This window comes from Ambystoma mexicanum, chromosome 12, assembly GCF_040938575.1.
Source record: "Ambystoma mexicanum isolate Mex_15411 chromosome 12, UKY_AmexF1_1, whole genome shotgun sequence".
Classification (NCBI taxonomy): Eukaryota; Metazoa; Chordata; class Amphibia; order Caudata; family Ambystomatidae; genus Ambystoma; species Ambystoma mexicanum.
The window spans coordinates 277,723,121-277,738,491 of record NC_090936.1 but is presented as its reverse complement, the minus strand read 5'-3'; the positions used below and the strand labels follow the sequence as shown (position 1 = coordinate 277,738,491).

The 15,371-nt window shown below is 42.3% G+C and overlaps 1 protein-coding gene across 4 annotated transcripts in view; it reads right to left on the bottom strand.

Moving 5' to 3' along the window:
* Positions 1 to 15,371, bottom strand: part of LOC138513507 (solute carrier organic anion transporter family member 1A2-like) — a 646,238-nt gene that overhangs the window by 22,569 nt on the left and 608,298 nt on the right. For all 4 annotated transcript variants that reach the window (XM_069628423.1, XM_069628422.1, XM_069628425.1 and 1 more), the window contains 2 exons: positions 5,838 to 6,022; positions 4,033 to 4,097 (listed from right to left, as the gene is read on the bottom strand). In XM_069628423.1, the coding sequence (XP_069484524.1) occupies positions 4,033 to 4,097; positions 5,838 to 6,022 (250 nt within the window). The remainder of the gene's footprint in view (positions 1 to 4,032; positions 4,098 to 5,837; positions 6,023 to 15,371) is intronic.

Genomic DNA, 15,371 nt, shown 5'->3' with positions numbered 1-15,371 from the left:
AAGAGGGGAGCTCCAGCTCCGGCTGTGTTAGGGCAGCAGATGAACCTCCAGGCTCTCGACAGGGGTAAGCCTTGGGAGGTTTGCCTTAGGTGGTGGGCCGTCTTAGACGCCTGCCGGCTTGCTATTGGACAATAAGCAGTACCTCCAGGCAAATCAGGGTTAGGAGCTGGACAAGGAGTGTTTCCTCTTGTGGAAACTGCAAGAAAGATTACGAGCGGCCATTTTCATGTGGTTAAGGCCTCGTGGTCTCCAATGCCTGCAAAACAGTTTCAAGATAATTCAGGCAAACGCTGTGGGGACGAGTGGCAAAAACCACAAGCTGGTTAAGGTGGCGAATTATGGAAGGGCTCCGGAGTATTTAAAAAAAAAAAAAGATATATATATTTTTTTCAGTCGGAGCCGCGGGCTTCAGGGAGCGGCAGCGTGAGGCAGATTGCCTACCTTTGGGTGGGGGCACGCATCCTGGTTGGGCACTGCTCCTGCAGTCGAAATGGCGACCTCCAGCTCCGGCTGTGTTAGGGCAGCAGATGAACCTCCAGGCTCTCGACAGGGGGAAGCCTTGGGAGGTGTGCCTTAGGTGGTGGGCCGGCTTAGACACCTATTAGCGGGCTCTTGACTATACGGACACAGTATTTGCTCCATGCCGTTAAGGACGGTTACTTACCTCCAAACTCGGAATGAGGCCCAAGGTATGCAAAGTTCAGCTTTCTGCAGAACACACCTAAGTGAAAATGTGAAAAGCCCAAGAATGGAGATGAATTGGCAAACATGGGTGCACGAAAGGCCTTGTTTTTAAATACCAAGAAAATTTAGCTTAATTCAAGCCAGACATTGGAATTAGCTCAAATCTGTTGCCCTTTAGATTTGATGGGGGAAGTATGGTCTGAGTTCAGGATGCATGGCCAGCTAGTATGGTCACCTCAGAGGAACAGATGAACCTTGATCTTACAGAGCAATATTGCCTCATACTCTTGTGTCTGCTTCAGGAAAAGCATCCTATAAAATATAACCTTTGTTTCCAGATTATCTGTTCAGAACATATTTTATGTTAAATATTAAAATTCCAACAAAACGTTGAAGGCATAGCTTTAAGAATCAAATGCATTTAAAATGACAAAATAATAAAACACATTACTGGCCCTAACATTTACACCCTTTGCTGGATTCAAAAACCAAGATTTGGGTTCAGAAAAGAAAACTAAACACACAAACATGTATTAAAATGTACACAATTCTGAGAATTAAATTACTCTGTAATGCCTGCGGCTACAGAAACCTGAGGGGTGTTTCTGAATTCAGAATTGTTTTGTGATTCTGAATATATAGACCTCACCAAAGGCATTGGTCCTTAAAATAAATTATAAGGGAAAGACATACTGCAGTCCAATTTGATCAGAATTCCAAAGTGGGGGCTAACCCACAGTCAAAAACATCCCCTTGTGATATGGCAAAATACATTTGGCCAATCCAAGCAAAGAGGAGGTTTCTTGTGGGTCTACGGGATGGTAACCTATCACTGGCTCCATGCAATCCACAATTACCATCTGAAATGATGCTCTATGTGTGGAGTTCATTGAGTATTTAAAGTTAAACACATAGGCCTTCTTTACAAGTTTGGTGGTGTCCCGCTGTTAAATCCAGCGGGATATCACCAAACAGTAATAATGTTCTCTCCACTTGGTCTGATGGTATTACCGGCAGATTACAATTAGTGGGAAGGCGCGTTAATCCCCATTCCATGGCGTACATGGGGGGGGGATTGTCGGTATTACCGGCACTGGTAATATCAGTTCCGGTAATATGGCTGTAGGTAAATCGGGTTGGGGTTAGAAGCCTGTGACGGAAATGTTGGAGGGAGAAGATATCAAAGGTTATCTTTGTGAAAATAACCCTTTGGTCTTTTCTCCCCTGAACATTTCTGACTTGGCCCCCACCCCCACCCACACCCCCACTCCCTTTTTACCTTGCAGTGGCACACTTCACTCTGTCCTGCCGAATCACTGTGTCCCTGAAGCCCCCGCAGCCCTTAGCGCCGAATGGGGGATTTGGTTGAACTTTTCGCCCGTTCGGAATTTTTGAATGGCCAAAATTCAGCAAATCTCCCATGCAGACTTTTTTTCTGGCTTTTTGGACGTTTCCGGTAAATCAGGCCCCCACCGGCAAATTCAGAGTATGCCAGTGCGGAAACGTGCCAGTAAATGGAATTACCAGCATGTTAGCTCTGAAGGGGCATACATGTAATGAGGCCCATAGTATTCTAGGAAAGCCTTTGGAAAGGCAGTATAGGACAAGAGCCTGTCTGTCAGGAGAAGAGTTGTTTGGGGTTCCACATTGATGCAGTTGTTAGAAATCCTCCATATGAAGGCCTTTTCCAGAGGGAGGTGTATGCAGCAACCCTTTTCAAAACAAAGCCAGATTGCATAAGAAGGAAATGGTTGTAGATGGACAGACCAAACGAAAAAGCTTTCCTCACAGATTTGTATGAATCTGTTTATGTTCCCAACTGTTCCAGGCCTTTACAGGACAAACCGAATGTGAGTACAATTACCCCAGTGTACTTAGATACATGTCTCAAGAATTATGTAAATCTCAGCTAGCAATTAAAAGTGTTTTGGGTGAACCCTGTTTATAAGATGTCACTAAATTGGGACTTGTTCTGTAAATTAATTTATGTGGAAGAAAAGTTAAAAATATAGTTCCCTAAAATCTATAATTGAGAAGGGCATATTAGTCTGAAAGTAACCAATTATTAATTAATTCAGAGTTTGCATAGGAGCACATTATATCTGGGTTTATTAGCATGGTATACAACGTGACTCACAGATTTTCAGAGTTTGATAAACTTCTTGATCTGTGAAAACCATAGTTTACATAAAGGGAAAATCCAAAATAGAGTGTTCTACCTGTCAGAATTTGCTCCCTTATCGCTCGTTCCCACCATTTGGCATGATGCTTTGCGGTGCATAACCTCCATTCTAAACCTTGTGACACATGATTTTGGTGATTCAGGCGCTCTAGATCATTATTTTCAATGTTACTTTCCTTCTGTATCCACTTTGGGTTCTTGCAAGAATGCCTTGTACACTGCTACATCTCCACCATAACAGGATATCGTTTGATGGAATATAAGGAACATTTCTGACTGGCAAGCTTTGCCAAATGTAACACCCTGTAGGGGACAGAGAATGAAAAAAAAGGAAAAAAGTTCCATGGCGCGAGAAGCCCAGCCGGGATCATTACAATTGAAAAGAACAGAAATGAAAGTAAAGGACCCCCACACGAAGAGTCCTTTGCTCTAAAATGAAAATAACATGTTACCCCAGGCACGGGTGGAACTCTGGTTTATCTTGAATCTCATCCCTCGGATAGGAGGGTTTAGCACTACTCTGCTCTTTGCCTCCCCCTGCATCTGCCCAGCCACTTATGATGGTTCTCCTCTGACAGGGAGGGGTGCGCCTGAAATCACTGCCACGTCCACGGGTCCATTCTTATCACTGCCACGGGCCCAGACTGATGCGATGTAATTGAAAAACAAGTGCTTGCGCCCTGGCAGACACACACGGACTACCTGGGCCGCTGATGGCAGACACAGACTGGGTTCAGTGAAGCTTTCAGGCCCCCACCACTGTATTCAGCACAGGGCAGCTCCTGCCATAGGCAACCAGGCCAAATAGTGCTGCACAGAAATTAAAAAAATGCAGTGGAAATCTCCCACTAGAAGTGTAATGGCATCACATATTATACATTCAAGTGAATGGCAGTCCAGGGATACAATTTGACATCATTTTGTATTTGTCAGAAACTCAAAATGTTAGAACTGTCAAGATCTTTTGTGCAGGCCCATCCCATTTTGTTTAAAGAGAACTAACCCATAACGCAAAAAGCATTCTATTATATTACTAAAATAAGGAAATTACTTTTTGTCTGTCCTTGATGTAAAAGAAAATGATTATAGAATATGTACAAATGCCACAATTTCAATATTTTAGTTGTACCACAATGCTTTTCCAAAAATTAAATATATGATCTTACCAAGAGCTCTTGATGTTAGTAAGTGAATACCTAACCCAAGGGATTTTTCTTCAGGTTTCAAACTCCTATGGAAGAAAAACATCAAGTAAATAAACTACTATTTCTTTCTTTTATCTCAAATTCACAGATAGGGCAGACATGGGTGAAAGTAAATATGCTGGAAGTGCTGGGTATGAATTGGGGTGTATTAAATTTGATTAAAAAAGCAATATGTGTGTTCTGGCCTAGTATGATATCTGCCTATGTATGCAGTCTGTGGGCCGGATATCCTGTGACACCAACAAAAGTGGTTGCACAGGAAAAGCTGCCCACGGAAGACCACCAAAAAGGAAGCAGACAGTGCAGCAGGGGCAACCAGGTCCACCTGAGTAGGTGGCTGCAGGAGGGGCGAGGAGGTAAGTTGGTCGGGGGGAGCGGTAGGACGAGTATGACAAGAAAGGGTTGGGGGATGAAAAATGGGTAACAAATGTTAATGTTAATGTTAATGTAAAGGATATTTGTACAGCACACTATCACCACCAGAGTAGTCCCCTGCAATGAATGAGGGTTTCGGTTGGTTAGGGGTACTCTTGGACAAGGAGACAAAGGTTCTGTCAGGGCGATGGAGTGGGTGTGGGTGCAATGTATGGAGTGTTCAGGGGTGAAAACCCTGAGGAGGAAAGAGATTCTATAGACATTGGTGGCCAATTTGAGGCCACATGGAGATAGCAAAAATAGCAGTGTCTTTTTTCAGAGCAACCACAAATGGCCAACAGATACACATAAAACCATCTGCCTAGTTTATTATTAGCAGAATATAACTGAATGGCAGGAAAAGCATAGGATAATATCGTACGGAACAAGGTGACTCTTTATTGCTTTGCATTCCTAGTCCAGGGAGTTTGGTTGACAACTACAGTGGCTCCTTTGCCTCCAATGAGGAGCCTGGTTCCAGTGCAAGGCCTTTGTCCATAGCAGTTCACCCTCACTGCTCCCTGGGGATGGTTAAGGGACAGAGTTGACTTGGATGCCTTCCTTCGTTAGCTCTAAAGCAGATAACTCTGTAATGGAATGCACTCCCAACAGATGTTCAAAAGTGTATTCTTCTTTTTATTTAGTATGGTTTTACGAAAAAGGATATAGTACGAATTCTAACTGCCTTTTCTGTCCAATAAGAGGTATCCTCTCTCCTTCATGAAGTAATGTTAGTGTGTTCAAATAATAGGATTTCCTGAGAACCGATGCCAAATGGTGGTACGACTGGCAAAACATCAGTCTTTTTAAGGGGATTCACAAATAGGCTAACATGCACATATCAATTTTCCTGTACAACATGACAAAAAGTGCCTCAACCTTTAGGTTTTGTACATCACCGTTTAGGAGGATTGTTATATGACCATTTTCAATTGATCGGATGAAATTGTTGTACAAAATCCATATAAAAAACATTCAAAGCCTAATGAAATTGGATTTGTTAATTGACCTTTTCGAGATGCATGTGCAGTACAAGTGATGTGGGAGCTCTCTATGCGCTGCCTAAGGAGACTCGTAAAATCATCTGTTTCCTTATGTCCACATACATTGTAACAACCACAACTGGGTAATGCATTCCCAGTGATCCATTCGTACACTAGAATTATATTCATGGGTTCAACCTTAACCATCCCAACCCATGTCCCCCAAACACATGAAGCATTGACCAGATAGGTACCAATTCACCATATAATTCAAACGAGGATGGCAGACGAATTGCTAATTTCAGTATGCATTTTTTGTTTACATATACATATATATATATTTTTCTACAATAATATATGGCGTTATACCTTATTAAGACCATGTATCCAGGCATAGCTCCAAAAGAATAGATGAGGCAGCAAATGAGTGATATTATCAAATAATAAAGGAGCATTGTGTCACAGGTTTCCTCTCTCTGACACTGGCCTGGAGATGCTGATGCATTAATATAAGGAAGGCCTGAAGCTTCAACACAGCTACAGTTGGTAAGTTCCTAACGGAATAGATCAAAGATAACAGAATATATCAAACATAATGTTTAACATTCCATTGTAACAGTCAAACATTATTTTAAACATTTTATACATTATCTTTTATTGGAATAGCATATATTTACTAAATGCGTAGGTAGAAAGGCAACAGAGAGACGTGGCTTGATTCCAGCAATCACATCTCTGTGAACAAGAAGCAGAAACAAAATTTAAGAGCAGTTGGATGGACCTAATGTATGATTGAACAACTACAGTAAGAAGGATGGATAAAGAAATGAAAGGTATTGTGGTAAAGAGAGATTTCAATGACAAGAAACCCAGGCAGGTTACAATACAAGTAGAAGAAATAGCAGTACACCTTTCATGGTTTTTATATAGAGCCTTAATCTCAATTATAACATATGATTCAATTTGATTTTACAGGTTGGTGTACAGCAAATGTACAAACTAACTGTGTCCATTAACCCTAACATAAAATATACAAGTGTAATAGAATAGCATAACAGACAGTTAATATCAGAGTGACATTTCATTATTACCTTAAGACAGTGGAAGAGTAAGTCAAAAAGTGTTCCTGTTTTTGTCAGCAGTTCATAAAATAATATCTACGATTGACTACTGTAACCTCAAGACTTGATACAGCTGAGACCCTTAGTCTTAGTATATATTGGGCGATCGCTAAAATGATTGATACTATTGTGCAGAGACACCTTTGAACCTATCAACATCATTCAAAGCAATTGGCCACATCGTGTTGACCGAATGCCTTTCAACATTTGCTGGAGTTTATTGGACTACCTTTCTTGGTCTAATTCATCCCGTCCATCCTTTCTACCAGTTGAGGGAAGTAATACAATTACCTGTGGCGTCCCACAATGATCAGCACTTTTACTGAACGTCTTCATCATGTAAAGGGTACTGCTCGCTCACATACTACACGAATGCCGTCTTCTGTCATACGGATGCACACAATACACAGATATCCCTCTGGCTGAGAGATGAACCAGTGGCACATCAGCTTATTGCAAGCTACTTATTTCAAATCCAAGTGGCTCTACCCCATTGATAAAAAACAGAGATCACATTCACATGCTCTTTTGGACCCAATCACTAACTTTCACTAGCCAATTCAAAGGGCGCCTGCCAATATAATATACTGGTACTACAAATATGAACATGGATTACTCTAGTCAACACTCACCTCTCATTCACAGCTCTTGAAAATGCAGTTACTAAAATGATGTTCTAACATCAACAATTACAAATCGTCCATAGAGTGCTCACATCCTTAATGGACAACTGCAATAGTATCTAGTCTGGGCTACTGACACGGGCATTATTAGAACTTCAGAGGGTGCAGAACCACACCAAAAAGCTCATGCTTGACCAAGCTATAACATCATTCATTTGGCTGGCCCATAATAAAGGAACAGGTTCCATCTCTCAGTGCCTTTTATTGTAGAACACCCACATAGATTGAAAATTAACTACTGCTTTACCAACCAACCAGAAACCTTCTATCCACTTTTTCATTAAGCAAAATATTATGAGGTGCAAAGCCACTGACATACAGGGCTATTAATGTTCTGTAGAGCCTTAAATGCACATCTCTTTTGCACCACTTATGGCCAAGACTAAGTGCCCTTGCAAGCTCACATCTTCAGATTTTCATACAGACCACACATGCTCATCTGAGTAGTTAGACACCTTATATTAATCCATTGTCACAAATCAGAGTGGGATCAAGCACACACACACTATTGATGCATTGTGTTTTCTCAATACTACATACATAGTATAAAGCTTTTCTGTTTAACACATAAACACTGGAGGTCTTGTCTGTACCTTCTTATAACTAAATGAAAAATATATAGGTGGAAACAAATGTTCTCCTGGTGTTCTGACCCATCAGAAAAATAAAACATTATAAACACAGCATAGCTTCTCGATGGCTTCACTATAGGAAGAGTCTCTATGCAATGAAAGTTCTCTGGCTGAAACAATTTTTAACTCTAGGGTTCCTTCCCTCAGATAACTTACTGACTCACAGTAGGTGGGGGTTTAAGAGACTGCACACTTCTTTCTTGTTTCTTGGTTTCTAGGTTACCTCTCAGCTTCTTCCCATTCTGGTTTTATACCTCTGCACAGAGCCTGCATGGGGTCTCAAGACTTACAATGGGCCTGGGCAATATATACCTAAACACTATGCATTAGGCAGGTCATTGTCGAGTCAGAAGCGGCTGTGACTGTCATTGCTTTCGTGACGCTCTGAAGTGTGGCTTGACTCGTTGTCTTCTGTGCCTTCAGTGTTCCTGTGTGGTGCTTTCCTCTAACGTGAACGAGGGCGGACGGAAACAAGGAACGCAAAACGAACACAGACTGTGGGCAGTGGTAGCTGAAGGGAGCGTGGGCAGGATTGGATTGGCAGCATGCTAGCATGGAGCTTAGAGCCTGAGGCTGCTTGATGCTTGGTGACACCTTTGGGAAAGCTCTGAAAATCCGAAATCCGAAAATCCAGATCACGCTGTCGTGAGGTTACGGGTGGAAAAAAAAGCTTGGAGATGAGCTGTGAGGGCTCTGTAGCTCGGTAGCTCTTGCTGTGGCGTTGCTGTTGCTCTTATCCTCATACCGCCTTACCCTCTTACCCTTTTACCCTATTTACCTTTGCTCTTGCACAATAGTACGCTCTAGTGCTAGTGTTGTGTTCGTGTGGTCTTGTGGTGTGTGTTTGGATCAAGCGGGACTGAAATATTTCCCAACTCTCTTACACCTTTTTACCCTTACTAACCCTGAGGAAAGAGTGTTAAGAGTGTGCAAAGCGAAAACAATGTGAATTTGCACCAGTACCCACCCAAAGTTGAGTCACTAGTTTGAGTGGCCTATAGCTTGGTGTGTAGCCCTGTCGGCCCTGCTTGCTCTGCTGGAGTAAAGGTGGAGTAAAGGTGGGTTCAGCAGGATGGAGTGTGGCGGCCCGGGGGAAAATGCCAAGCTCATCCAATCTCCTGGGCACACGGACCCGACTGCAGTCAAGGTTGGGAGGCAGTGGCTACAATGCCAATGAGGCTAATAAGGTTAATGAGGCTAAAAACCAGACGGAGGACATTTTAAATGACACGTCGTATATTGAGATGGAAACAGATAAAGTGGATGACTTGCAGATTGAGGTTGTAAGTGGGAAAAATGCAATACAGAAGTCACCAAAAATAGATGGAATAATAGGGAGAAGCCAGGATACACCGCAGCTGGTAGATATTACTGGAAGGGCAGCTGAGGATCTCAGATCATCTGAAGCAGTGAAAAGTGCAGATTTGGCAGCCCATTTGATAAAAGAACTCGCTGATCTTAGGAATAAAATAGCACATTAAAAACGCTTGAGTCTTAATAGCGTGATGGAACGGGTACGTATTCTGGACGAATCCCTAAAGCAAGCTGATTTGAGAGCAGAATTGGATGTGGAAGAAACCAATATCCACAGACTGAGGGAAAGAAAACTGAATGGCAGTGGGGAAATAAAGGAGGCTCCCCAGCAAGGAGAAGAAAAGAAAGAGACTAAGGAGTGCTTGTCAGGGAAAAGCTTGTCTCAGACCCCAGTAAAAGTATCAGAAACTGTATTTGTATTTGTATTTTATTTATTTGTATAGCACACCAGGCCCAGGGGCAACCGGGCACATCACTTAGTTACAACAGAATTTACAGGTATAATAATAGCAATGAGAGGACAAGCAGATTATATATACATGTACAAATTAAGCAGAGAACCCAGAGCTAACTGTCCTGGGCGGCCAGCCAGGTTTTAGTAAGGTGTTTGAATCTCAGGAATGAGGGTTCTGCTCTAAGCTCATTAGGAAGCGTGTTCCAGAGTTTAGCTGCCAAGATAGGGAAGCTAATTCCACCTGATCTTTGGAGATTGAAACGTGGAACCTCAAGGCAGTTTAAATGAGCCATTCTGCGGGGTCTAATGGAGTTGTGGTGGGCAAATCGGTTGGCCAGGTAGCAGGGAGCTTGGTTATGAAGGCATTTGTGGGTAAGAGCCAGGGTTTTCAGGGAGATACGGTGTGGGACTGAGAGCCAGCGAATGTTGCGTCTGGTGCCGGATATGTGTTGGCGCCTGGGAATGATGAGGGCAGCTCTAATCGCATTGTTTTGGACAATTTGCAACTTGTTTAGGTTCCAGCAATTGGTGCCTAGGTACAGTGCATTGCAGTAATCAATCTTGGATAATACAAGAGTTCTAGCCAGGGTGACACAATTGGTTGCAGAGAGGAAAGGGCGACAGGCTGTAATAAGCTTGCAGGTATATGCTGCTGCGGAAGAGACTGAGTTAGTTTGTCTGGTCAGGGATACGTTCGAGTCAATGTAGATCCCTAGGGTTTTTGTGTGCTTGGCGGTTGGGATAATATTCCCATCGATGATGAAGGACTTGAACGCAGGGTCGAGTTTGGTAAGCTTTTGTGGCGAACCAAGAATAAGGAGCTCAGTCTTTTCATCATTAAGACAGAGTCTGTGTTGAGCCATCCACGCCTGGATGACCTGGTAGATGACATTGATAGCGAGGGTGTCAGCCGTGTAGTCACCTGAGATAGGGATTAATTTCTGGGTGTCGTTGGCGTAAGTGACACCCAGATAGTCCAAGATATCGAAGAGAGGTTTGGTGAACACGTTATACAATGTGGGTGAAACACAAGATCCTTGTGGCACTCCACAGGAGACAGGTGCAGGTGGGGCGGCTGCTAGTGGAGAGAACACGCGCATAGATCTATTGTCTAAAAAGGAGCTAATCCAGGTTGTAGCTTTATCGGAGAAGTGTGCAGCTGATTTAATGTGGTGGCAGAGGATTTCATGATTGACGAGATCAAAGGCTGCCGAAAGGTCCAAGAGGAGTAAGAGAGCAAGTTTGCCTTTGTCTTTTAGATCTTCAATCTGTGTTTTTAAATCTATGAGGGCAGTTTCAGTGCCGTGACGTGGCCGGAACCCAGATTGCCTAAGTCCCAAGAGTTTGTTAGATTCAAGGTAATCTTGAATTGGAAAACTGAGTTGGATGAGGCGTTCTTACAGGAAATGGGACAGATTGGTAGTCCGGTGGGCTATCAAGAAGGTGAGTCATCCTTGGAGCAAAACAATACTTTATCATCACAAGGCTCCTCTACACCATGATCAAGAGTGTCCCATCAATGCTGTGAATGTGTACGGCAAAATCATAAGAGAAATCCTCCTTTGGGATCTGAGGATTGGGGCTGTCTCCAACAACTAATAATGGCCTCCCTAACAACTTCCCTTTTGCCATTTACTAAGCTCTATGAGGCTATAATAACTAATCTACAGGACCAATCTACTGTGATTATGGGAGTCTCAAATAAACTGCAGACCCGGGAGTCTTTTGCAATTAAGATGGAGGAGGGAATGGACAAAGAGGCTGACACATCAAATAACTTGCAAAACCGCCCTTGCGATCTAGCACGGAGGGAGACTACAGAAAGGTCTTCTATGGTGGAGGCTTTGTTGCTAGATGGTGAGTGGATGCGGGCTCAGATTAAGATGATGCAGAGGCAAAAAACTATGGACAATGTGTTCCAAACAATTAATATGGAGGGTTTGGATCAAAAAGCTTTGATATAGGCGGCATCCCATAAAGAAGGTTTGCCAAAGAGGGCAGAGGATCGAAATGTTTTCTCCATGTTTAATACCTCAAAGGAAATTGATAAAACCAGGCAATCTATGGTGACTACTATATATAAAAACCTAGGCAAAGCATGGAAAAAACTAAGAATATGCCATCAAATATGAAGAGGAAGTCCAACGGCTGAAGAGCATTTTTAAGAAACGTGCGCTCTCCTTCACCTAATGATAATAGACGGGAGCCAAAGAGAGCAAGGAAGGAACTGGTGAGCAAGGAAGGAACTGGTGAGTGTGGAAGATGATCAGGTGGAAAAAGCTAAGAAGTGGGGTGAAGAGGATGTGGATGATGAAATCATCAATTTAACAGGCGATGACCTTGATGACCTCATAGAAATAATTGAAAGAGAAGAGGATGAGGAAAGACGGGAAGACATTAGTAATTCTGAGTAATTCTGAGTGGGCAAAAATTGAAAACCAACTAGAAGAAATGTTAAAACCACTTCAAAAGAATAATATGAAATCTAAGGAAAATCAGAAATGTTTGTCGCCTTTGAAAGAGAAACCCCCCTTTAGAACAATGGAGGGTCTACATGCATATAGGCCAGAAGAGTTCTGCAGGGGACAGCATTGCCACTCGTCAGTAGCACTTTGTGGGAACCTGTCCAATTTTCACCCAGGCAGTACTTTCTTGTGAATTTCCTTATCAACAATCAGTATCCAGGTTCAAACGTGTGGCAAGGTGTGGTCAGACCTCTTGCCGAAAATTTCTGGACATGCTAATAAATACAGCAAATAGTTTTAATTAAATATATTACAATAATTAAACACTTGATCAACTGCTCTATGCCCCTATTCAAATGTACTGATGAAGTCTCCGGAACATATTGGCCTGTCAGTGAGTATTTCATATGTACTTAATCCTGTTATTCAATGGGCTGTCCCCCTCAAGCTCATTAAGTTCAGTGGTAGTGCCTCAAGCCACTTGAAACCTGTTTCCGCACATATCATGGCTATCTGATTGCCAACACTGCCGATTGTGAGTAGTGAGGGCAATGAAGCATCTGCTGGATATTTATTATTTTACAAAGGTCCTGTATCAACTTTCTTATGCAATGATTACCTCTATTGATATTGATACTCATTGGTATATATATATATAGGGATAAAACTGCATCTCAGTGCTTTCAAGGCTGACTGTGTGTCTGCCCTACAGGCGAGTTAAGTTCTGACCCTTTTACAGAAGATTTTTACTATAACGAGGACATACTCCATGCATACCTCTTTCAATATCTTCAATAAAGTCTCAGTGGAGTTGTGCACATAGGGTCCATACAGCAGGGTTTTCTCTTTGCTGTACGTTTTCTGTCTTTTCTAAATTTCGATGATGACATATTAAGCACTGGTGGATTAATGTGTCCTTAATTAGTGAAAAAACGAGTGCATACCATTATCTCTTCATTCTCGTTGTGGTTCCCCCCTTTTGACACACATGCTGGATTCATGGGAAATATACTTGTAGATCCTTGCAAAGTACCTGATGGCCTTCAGCCGATCGCCAGAGCTTATCGCTGTGAACGGAATATCCTACCTTGCTCCATTTTAATTTTCTGCAGCTTGTGCTTGTTCATGTAACTTTGACATTTGCTCAAGTATTATGTTGTTTGTTTCTGACTGCACTTGCCTCTGTGTCATTATCTGTTCTACTAAAGTGTCCAGGGAAATGGCAGTTATTTGGTCAGACAGCACATTCACTTTGCTGATAACATCTTGTGGGTGGAAGACCCTTTCATTCTGAGAGTGCATGTACATGTTCTGCATTTTTGATTGGGCTCCCTGCTGCAGTTAAATAAACCATTTCTTTCCACAATCTATCTTAGTCATGCCCCATCACAAAGGCATAGCAAGAATCTGTATAAATATTACTTTGTTCGTCTGCTGCTATGGTGCATTTTCCCTGTAACACAACTAAGGTTGCTGCCTAAAATGTATTCACTCCCTCTAGTTTTTTACTTTCTATTACTTCAAAGTTGGTACATGCTTTCAATCTTCACACAGCTCCCATCTATGTACAATTCTTCTTCTGGATTTTGTAATGGAGTTTCCTGCAAATCAGGCTATGGTTTAATGGGTACACTTGTAGTTAAAATACAGTTGTGTTCTTCTCCATCCTTGTGGCAGGGTAGTAAAGATGCAAGATTTAACACAGAACAACTTGTAAGTGTTGTGATTGTCGATTTCTGCAATATTAGCTCAAATTTGATCAGGTGTGATGTAGATAGTTGTTGCGTTTTGTTTTAAGAACTAGGGCTGACTCATTATGAGGCACTTCCACTCCAAGGATTGATCAGAGCACTATATTTCCTGAACTCTCTATGGCGGGTGCATCTGTCACCATTGTGGATCTAGTGCTGTACTATAATATGTTATAGGGCAGTGTTTATCTCTTGGCTTGTGCTTTAGCACCGCTTGTGCATAGCCTGCCTTCTCCATTCTCATTGCAATACAATAGAGATAGCAGTTATTTGAGCACAGGAAAGCATACGGTTCTCAGGCAGCAAAAGCCACCTTCATGGCACAGTATGTTGCATGCACCTGGGTGTACTTGGGACTCAGATAGTGGCTTACCTCATGCTTGTCTACTTTATGAGCACTAATGCACTTAGCAGCAAATCATCTTTTGCTCCTTGCAAATTCCCTTAGAACGGCTATGGCTACTGTGTCACTGCTCAATAATGGCTGTGGATTTGCTCTGGCCAAAGGTCATGTATGTCCACAGACCTAAAGTAAAATGCTATTAACTTGAACACATGGGTGCTCTGATAATGTCAGTTGGGACCTGAGCTGGTATGCCGAGGATGGCAGGTGGGTTTCCTCCTGATTACATTTAACCAGTAACTGGAACTTGTGACACATGAACAATACAGCTACCACTTTCTTACCTGATGGCTGCACTTGTCTTCCTGTTGCACCTCACCTGGGAGCACGCAGTATATAGTACAAATATTGGTATCTTGCCATTGCCAGCCTATCAAATTGCCAGCTGATGTTTCCCAAATGACACAGGCCGAAAACAATGTACACCCTTTTTATATGGTGGCAAGAAAGATTAAATTTGTGGCACCATTTTTGGGGGCTGGTGAAGGTGTGCATTTGGAAGCTGGTGTGAAATAAAGTCTGGCTCGTACTCTACCGTACTCTACCATAGGTCGATTCTAGTAATGATCTGCATTAGAAAATTCTACGCATTATGGCATTGGTTACTTGTGTGGTAAAAACTCAATTTAGCCAAGTCATAGTATAGTTCTAGGACTTAGTGCTTTGCAGATTCACATTATATCGAGCAATCCTTTGATAGCAAGTCGTTTTCCCTCCCTTGGATAATTTAACTTAAGGAAACTGAGTGGGCTCACTGTTCCCTTTTAAGGTAATAGTCTTTCTTCTATGTGTACACAAAAGACATACTTGATATGATATGATATGATATGGCATTTATAACGCACCTATACACAAGTGTTTCGTAAATTAACGATATTGTAAGGACACATCATACGATAGTCTTTCTATTCTGTTTATAGTGGGAGTTATAGTGTGAAGGGTTGAACAAATGGTTCACTCTACTGCAGAAGCCTGTAGTGTTTTAACACAATGGGCCTCATTACACGGATGGCGGTAAGGATTTACCGGTACCGGTAAAATACCGGTACCGGTAAATCCTTACCGCCTTACTACGAGGTC